General features: G+C 36.1%; 1 protein-coding gene across 1 annotated transcript in view; it reads right to left on the minus strand.

Moving 5' to 3' along the window:
- Positions 1 to 224: 224 nt before the first annotated feature.
- RBM17 (RNA binding motif protein 17) overlaps positions 225 to 9117 on the minus strand; it is a 26007-nt gene continuing 17114 nt past the window's right edge. Inside the window, exons 6-12 of the mRNA XM_006772612.1 lie at positions 8688 to 8744; positions 7127 to 7268; positions 3547 to 3698; positions 2387 to 2460; positions 1808 to 1906; positions 622 to 694; positions 225 to 495 (exon numbers count right to left, since the gene is read on the minus strand). Of these exons, the coding sequence (XP_006772675.1) occupies positions 392 to 495; positions 622 to 694; positions 1808 to 1906; positions 2387 to 2460; positions 3547 to 3698; positions 7127 to 7268; positions 8688 to 8744 (701 nt within the window). The 3' untranslated portion in view covers positions 225 to 391. The remainder of the gene's footprint in view (positions 496 to 621; positions 695 to 1807; positions 1907 to 2386; positions 2461 to 3546; positions 3699 to 7126; positions 7269 to 8687; positions 8745 to 9117) is intronic.

Here is a 9117-nt window from a genome sequence, read left to right on the forward strand (position 1 = left end):
TTGCAAGTTTTATTTTAAAAAAATGAAAGAAATGCAAAGGATAACTTAATACAACCCCATATCCCAGAACTTTTTAGATATTTTTAGTGCAAGAAATGCTGTATCACTGGAGCACTTGAGAATTATCATGAAATCCTAGCAAAAAAAAAAAAAAGTTAATTACCCAGAAGTGGTAATAAGAAAGAGAAACAACCAGAGAGGCACGCAGATTGTTGTTTTTTTTTAAAGGATTTTTATACTATATTAAAAAAACCACAAAATAAAAAAGGGATTAATCAACATATATCTTAGCAGTCCTTCCAAGAGTCTCTGTACCCAACAGCCAAGCAGACTGGCTGTCGCCTTTTTCTTCTCTGCTTGCAGCTTGTAGCCTGTGCTCTAGTTCTTAAAATCAAACTTGTTCCGCCAAATCCAACACCCTGAATTTATCCAAATTGTAGAAACATGCTTTTACCACCCGTCCACCAAAATACCTCCCATTCAGATCAACGACAGCTAAAAGGCAAACAAAAAGACAGTCAGTTAATACAGATTCTTTTAAGACACTAGAAGAACATGTTTTAATTCTAACAAGATCACAATTTCAACTTTTTAATTTTTATATTTAGTTATACAACTTACCTTTAATTGCTGATTCAACCCTCTCAAATTCTAAAAATATTCGTACTGCTTCATCATCAGGGGCACCAGGAATCTGGAAAAAATTAAAAGTATAATAGATAAATAGGTATTTGAGATATCACTAAATGTGAGTTTTCTTCCGTTAATGATTTCTGTCAGAATAAGTGTGTCAATTATCATCATATACAAATAAGAAGCAGTCAAATACCAAGGAAATAACTACAAATTGACATCAAAAATTTGTTTAAGATCTGTTTATGACAGGCACAGTTTAGGTGCTGGGAATACATAGCTAAGTTAAGCAGTCTGATCTTATAGAGGTCCTATGCCAGGTGACATGTAAACAAATAATTATTTGGTCAACAAATGGCAATATGATATAAAAAGGAAGCAAAAGTGAGAGCAGAAATTTAAGAAAAAAAAGATTTATATTCTAACTGCCTCTCATTATAGGTTAAATTCCTTTGTCATACTCTCTACACCCTGCATATGGCCCCATTCCACCTATGTAAACATGTTTCCTATTAATCCCCAACATGCCCAACCATTCCATTTTGTAGCCCTCGTCAGTCTCCCAGAAGCTGTGACCCTAATCTGAATATCTTTTCCACCTATCCAAATCCTACCCATTCATTTCAAAGCTCGGCTGGCATCTGATATTGTCACAAAGCCTTCTGTTGTTTTTTAAATCTAAATCCTTTTCTCAACTCCAGTACTTATAGTCAATAACCACTGAATCTAGCAACAAAATATTGTCTATTTTTATATGTGTTCTTTTTGTTGTTTCAACTAAACATATCACTGAGAGCACAGAACATCCCCAATGCTCTCAATACAGTATTGGATATATGAGAGGCACTAAATATATACTTGTCAAATGAATGAAACCAAAGGCATGTCCAAATAACTGAACTATTGAGCATACTATAATCAAAGTCTTTAATCACCAAACTAAACCTCAATCATAAAATGAAATGTTCATTTCTTCTCCAAATAAAATGTGAAGTCCTTTCTTGTCTTTATGTTTAAAATTTTTATAATTAAGTAAGAGAAGTATAACCAATACCTGTCACCTCCTGTAGTAAGACAATGTTACTTAAGCACAGCACACATCTCTATTTGTAGAAAATGTTTTGTAACCTGTCAATCACAACAGTTTATAAACATCTAAAGAAAACTTTCTTACTTCAAATATCACACATTTTCCAACTTTGCCATATTTTTCACACTCTTCCTTGGTTTCAACTTCCAAGTCTTCATCTACCTCTCCTGCACCAACCATGTTCTATAAACAAAAATAAATAAATTCAAGTATCATGTATAATTTATTAATATATAAATAAGATGTATAAATAACTTTATGGTAGTAAATGTTCTCTCTCTCAAATAACACAATGAAAATTTTCACACCTGTAGTCCCCCAAAATTATTTCTTAAAAAAAACAAACATATAAACTAAACTCCATAGATTTACAAGAGCAATTATGCAACCATCAAAATACATAAACTAAGATAAACATCTAACAATTTCAAATATTTTAAAGTAAACACTATTGTCTTAAATATTATCTTTAGCAAAGAAACATTAGTAAAAAATTCTATTAGTCTTATGTGGTGTCTATCCAATAGTATCATTTGCAAAAATATTCTTTTCAATTTTTTTATCCATTATGGTATCAGTGGTGCTGAAAGCATAAGGGATAGGTTAGGACAGAGTGTACATAAATCAAGGTGGGCAAACAGGTTGCTTCCTTCTGCTTCTTACCCTTAGTAGGACCACTTTAGTAGGACATTTAAGTATTTCAGTTAATGGATTTGAATCTGACTTCTTGGCTGCATCTGTAGGAAAACAAACAATGAGATATACATATGTTAGAGCACTGAGTTCAAGTTACAATGAATAATTTATTTTTAACAGCAACCCTCTTAAGTCCTAGAGCAGCGGTACTCAACCTGTGGGTCGCGACCCCTTTGGGGGTCGAACGACCCTTTCACAGGGGTCGCCTAAGACCATCGGAAAACACATATATAATTACATATTGTTTTTGTGATTAATCACTATGCTTTAATTATGTTCAATTTGTAACAATGAAAATACATCCTGCATATCAGATATTTACATTACGATTCATAACAGTAGCAAAATTACAGTTATGAAGTAGCAACGAAAATAATTTTATGGTCGGGGGTCACCACAACATGAGGAACTGTATTACAGGGTCGCGGCATTAGGAAGGTTGAGAACCACTGTCCTAGAGTCATCTACGGTATAATCATCTATGGCTAAGAAAAAATATAGCCCTATCTGTAATGGAAGCATATGCTTTGCTTTGGTAACAGTTTTTACTATAATTTCTGGAAATTTTTAGCTTCCCTGGATACCTACAATTTTCACTTAGTTCACTTCCTAAGGGGTTGACAGTGCACATCAACAGGTGAGAGTCTTGGCTTGGGAAGTGGCCAAAGGTCACTAGTCCAATATAATAAGCAGGTAATTAGCTGGCCACTGGCTGCCTAATTGCACATATTCCCACAAATCAGGACGGCTCTTGGCTGACTGGTTACTTTCTAAAGCTGTGTAGTGAGAGAATAAAAATTAAACACCAACTAGGCATAATCTACCAATAAGAACCCTTACAAATTGGAATATAGCAGATAACTATGATCTTATCAATTTAACAAGATTCTTTGCCTAGTAGAAGTAGGCATGAACTTATTTTCTTGAGTAATGTTCATTTTCTGCCAAAGTTATTGTCTTTTCTCCTATGGGCCTTCCTATCTCTACATCTATTCTGAGCAAATAAAGATGAAGAACCACAACACAGAATTGGGATGCATCATAATCAGGGTTTCTCTTATTGTATTCAAGAGGGCCAGCCCTCTGCGTCTGGACTGCATCTCTCACTGCTTCTGGGGAGGACCCACCTTTTTCTGTGACTTCGCCCACAATGATCTTGCCTCCTCGCTTGCTCGTCTTCTCCACTGACAACGCCGTGCTCAGCCCTTGCTCGTGTTTACCAAGACCTTGGCCTTCCCGAAAGCCATACTTCTGCATGATTTTATGTGCTACTGTGCCACTGGGAGAAAGAAAAGAAAAAGGTCCTTTATACTTAAGGTCATCAGCTATAGCATAAATTGGATTTTATATCTTAACATTTTCCTTCTAGAAAGGAGAATAGAAATTCTACAAGGGCTTCAATGACGTCACACATAATTAACAACGGACATTAGACAAAGTTGTGGGGATGTTCAGAATGAAAGATATATAAAAAATACTGGACATCCTGAGATTATCTTTACGGTAAGGGAAATATTAGTTTCTCTAATGAAATTTCCCCTGTACCTCTGTTACAAAACATTAGGATTCCTGTGTGTTCTAGTACCTGCATTGCTATAGAAATATTTTTTTCAATCACAGTTTGTACTTAATATTATTTTGTATTAGTTTCAGGCATACAGCACATTGGTTAGACAATCATATACTTTACAAAGTGGTTCCCCGGAAATTTTCAGTACCCAACTGGCACCACACATCATTATTACAATATTATTGACTATATTTCCTGTGCTGTATTATATATCCCCATAATTATTTTGTAACTACTAATCTGTACTTCTCCATCCTTTTACCTTTTCCACCCGGTCCCTTCACCACCTTCTCTCTGGCAACCATCAGTCTGTTCTCCATATCTATGAGTCTGTTTGTTTTGTTTGTTTATATTGTTCTTCAGATTTCATTCATTGATGTATGACCACAGTTTACTTTTTAAAATGTGCCTGTCAAGGAAGCACAGAGAATCCCAAACAAGGTGAACCCAAAAAGGTCCACACCAAGGAACATCATAATTAAAATGCCAAAGATTAAAGACAAAGAGAGAATCTCTAAAAGCAGCAAGAGAAAAGCATTTATCTACAAGGGAGCTCCCACAAGACTGTCAGCTGATTTCTCAACAGAAACTTTGCAGGTCAGAAAGGATTGGTAAGAACTATTCAAAGTGATGAAAAGCAAGGATCTACAATCAAGATTACTCTACCCAGCAAAGCTATCACTTAGAATTGAAGGACAGATAAAGAGCTGCCTAGACAAGAAAAAGCTAAATGAGTTCCTCACCACCAAACCAGTATTACAAGAAATGTTAAAGGGTCTTGTCTTCTTTCAGAAGAGGAAGAAAAAAAATATGAGTAATAAAATGGCAATAAGTAAATATCTATCAATGATTAGTTTAAATGATAAAAATCTTGCCATCTACAACATTAATGGACATATAAGGCATTGTGCTGAGTGAAATGAATCAGACAGGGGAAGACAAATACTATGTGATATCACTTATATGTGGAATCTAAAGAACAAAATAAACAAGCAGAACAGACATACATATATAGAGAGAACTTTTTGCCAGATGGGAAGAGATTTGGGGCGATGGGTGAAAAAGGTAAAGAGATTAAGAAGCACAAATTGGTAGTTACAGAATAGTCATGGAGATGTAGAGTACAGCATAAGTAATAGTCAATAATATTATAATAACTATGTATGGTGTCAGATGGGTACTATATTTTTGGGGGTTATCACTTAGCAATATATAATGTCTAATCACTGGGGTGTACACCTGAAGCTAATATAATATAGCATGTCAACTGTAATAGGAAAATAAAAATTACTTAAAGCCATAAAAATTTAAAAATGTGCCTGTCAAAAAAGGATAAAGTTTCACAGTGAAAATGCATTTTTCTAAATAGTACAGTAGAGTTTACAATAACAGATTTTATATAGAGATCATCTACTTAATCGATGGGAAAATAAACTGAAGCCCAGATTAGTCAACTAGGCTAGCTTAAAGCTGATTAGAAACAAAAACAAGACATAATATTAGAAGTTATTTCTATAGGTATTAACGGTAAAATTGAAATTAGGACCCACAACTTGTAATTCTCAGTCCACTGCTCATTCTCTAATACAGTAACTTTCAAACTGCACTTGGAGGTGTCTCAAGAGTGTCCCCAATGCCCTAACCGGTTTGGCTCAGTGGATAGAGTGTCGGCCTGTGGAATGAAAGGTCCCATGTTCGATTCCAGTCAAGGGCATGTACCTTGGTTGCGGGCACATCCCCAGAGGGGGGTGTGCAGGAGGCAGCTAATCCATGTTTCTCTCTCATCGATGTTTCTAACTCTCCCTTCCTCTCTGTAAAAATCAATAAAATGTAAAAAAAAAAAAAAAAAAAAAAGAGTGTCCCCATTGCTTGAACCACTAGAATTAGACCTACATTACTTCATGTTTATGTGATTTCCGTTAAAATTGCATTTGAAACTGTTCTAGGGCTAAAAAGAAAAGACTCAAACGGCTGAATTGTACTACACTGCATTTTTCTTAGGCATAGAGAATTACTGTTTAAAAGGGAATTCAGCAAAAAGTCAATTTTTATCATCAGCAGAAAAAAAAAATAACAGTTTCATGTCTATCCACCTTCCAGCATACATTCTAGGGAAGCCTAATACACCTATTTTACAATGATGGGGACTGGCCAATAGGGTAGCTGTTAGCTTTGTGTGGTTATTGAGCACTTGAGATAAGGAACTACATTTTAAATTGTATTCATTTTAAATTAATAGCCACCCCTGGCTAGCAGTTACCATAGAGAACACAAATCTGGGAGATGGATACCAAGGTCAGAAAGTCAAAATCCTCTCTCAGTGTGGGAACCCCAACCATCTACTCCAATTCTTGTCTAGTCACTTCTCAAGGGCTCTAAGAATCAGAGTATATGCACATAGACAAGGGCAGATCAGTGTGATTACTATGGTCACAGCATTTCTACCATAGGCAGTGTCCTTCTAAAGGACACAGAACAAAGGCCTTAGTGTAATGCAGCTTCATTTGATAGTCTCTCATTGCATGAAAGAAACAAAGTAAACATAAAACATTGTTTTAACCAAAATGTATGGCAAATCCAGTGGGGATTTTAAATTCCACAAGCCATACCTGAAAGTCAACCTTAAAATTGATTTTTACATGCAGGCAAATACTCTTAGTTTGAATGACTAAGTTTTTAGACCAAAGGTACAGAACCATGACCTTAAAGCAAATGTCTCATCATATATATATTTTTTACATATATATACATGATGTCATTCACCCTTTGGGCATAGTATAAGTCAGGTGTAACTCATAAGCCATATTTTACTTGCAAATGTTTTGAAAATACATGTAAATAATTATGAGAAACCGTTCCTACCTAGAGAATATAATGTTCAGCAATGAAATCATCCGAAACTTACATCAGAAGACTTTGTTTTGTACAAAATATGATAGCATTGTGCTGCAATACCCTCTATGTGACTCAGATTCTGAAGAATGACATTGTGTGATTGAACACACCAAGCATCTTCCTATAACTAGAGAACGCCCTCACTTTCAAACAAACTGCATCTACTGAAAGGGCTGCCAACCCTTCACAATGAGTCTCGTCCTTCTTACACCTGCCAAGACGACAGCACTTGGAACCATTACCCCATGTTGGCGAGGAAGGAGTTGCCAGGGCCCGTTGGAGATCTGGGTCTGTCCTGTTCCTCATACACAGGAGGAGGAATGGCAGCTTTAGAAGACTGTGAGCGAGGTCTTGAATCCTCTTCATAAGGAAATTCTCGGGGTACTATTGGATAAAAATAAAATAGGTTTACCAAAATACTACAAAAAGTATCCCGAACTGCACTTGTATAAATCAGTTATTTTGAACTAACTTAACTGACATTTTTAGTTTTCTATAAGGAGGAAAAACAAAACCCATTGTACAGCCCCTACATGACTTTTTAAAATTAGAGAGGTATGTACTATTTTTCTAATTTTAGCTTTGTTCCAGCTGTTATCTCAAATGTCCTTTTTATACCTTACTGAAATGTTATCCTTTAAAAGTGCTCTAAATGACAATTTTTGTCTGAATGCTTAAGAGTTTTGTATGTTTCAGCTAGATCCAATCAAAATCTCTTTTGATTTCCATATCATCTTGTATACCTGTCTTTGGACTCTAATCTATTTCATTAGCCTAGCATAAAATAAAGGTCATTGAGGTTATGGACCATGTACCAGACCAGTGATTTTCAAACCTGGCTACAGCAGTGATTTTCAACAGGAAGCTTTAAAAAAAAACACACACAAAAAAACAGGCTGGTTTTAATTGAGTTTATGGTTTTCTAGGTGTTTTTACACAAAAGGTATTTAACAAAACTTTTTAAGTTATATTCTTTAAAAAGATAACATAAATAGTGCAACAGGTATTAAAAAGCATGAGGGATGATTATATTTTCTTGGGATAGTTTAGGTATGGGCCAACCTAAAGGATAGGAAAATGACCTAGATGATACATCAAAGTTCAATTCCTAGAACAGATCACTGGGAATTGAAACAGTGGGTGGGTGTGTTCTGGCAATGTAAGTGAAGACACACAGCCTGTGAGACGAAATCAAAACTAATGGCAGAAAATCTAATCAGGAAGGCACTGCCACCTTGTGGAAGTCATGAACTTAACAGCCTCCAAACCACTGAGGACACAAATCGTAAACTGAGCTATTATTGTTTTAGCCTAACTCCAAATATGAAATGTTGGAGAAGACAAAATGAATTTTAAAAAAACAACAGTAGGATGAGAAGAAATAAGCTAAAGAACTTATATATTTATATGCATAGCTCATGGACACAGGCAATAGGGTATTAAAAACCTGGGGTGGGGGATAAGGGGATAGGGGCTGGGAGGAGGGGATAAAGGGGGGCGTGATGGGAGATATCTGTAATACTATCAACAATTAAAAAATATATTAAAACAACAACAAAAAAGCATAACACTGTATAAAAATCCAAGTCTCAGAGCCTGGCATTAAAACTTCTAAAGTACAAGGAATGAATGGGAACAGCAGCCTGAAGGACCCACACTGGGCCTCAGGGTTCAGGCCAGAGGACAGGCTTTGGGGCAATTTCCCTTTAGATTCAGGAAACCTGGCTGATAGAAGCTAAGACTGGCCATGGCTGGGTTAAAGATTTATATCAAAAGAAAAGAGGGGGAGATATAGATACATACACTCTTTGTCTTTCTCTACAAGAGAAGTGGGTGGTGCGATGGCAGCTCCGCCCATACCTGCAAAAACATAAAATTCCACTGATTAAAGGAACATTTCAGATGCCAGACTCTCAAGGACTATGATATATACCATTTGTTACCGGGGGTGACTGGCAAGACCCTGAGCGATGGATAAATGATTACTCTGACACACATTTCTGTGAAAGAGAGGGCTAAGGGAATGCTTGGCTTGAGAAACCGAACAGCTCTGTTTGCCTGCCTCCTTAGGCTTTTATTATAGCAACAGCTTGAACTAAAATTAACTATTAGATACTATCAGTAGGGTAAGCATCCTGGAGAAAGCACACGCATCCTTTAAGCAAGGACATGTCTAAGTAAGCATTCGGGGGCTCAGACTTGTTTGGGAAAGTCAAGGCAGGGGCAGGCGGCT

Source organism: Myotis davidii, unplaced genomic scaffold, assembly GCF_000327345.1.
Source record: "Myotis davidii unplaced genomic scaffold, ASM32734v1 scaffold544, whole genome shotgun sequence".
NCBI lineage: Eukaryota > Metazoa > Chordata > Mammalia > Chiroptera > Vespertilionidae > Myotis > Myotis davidii.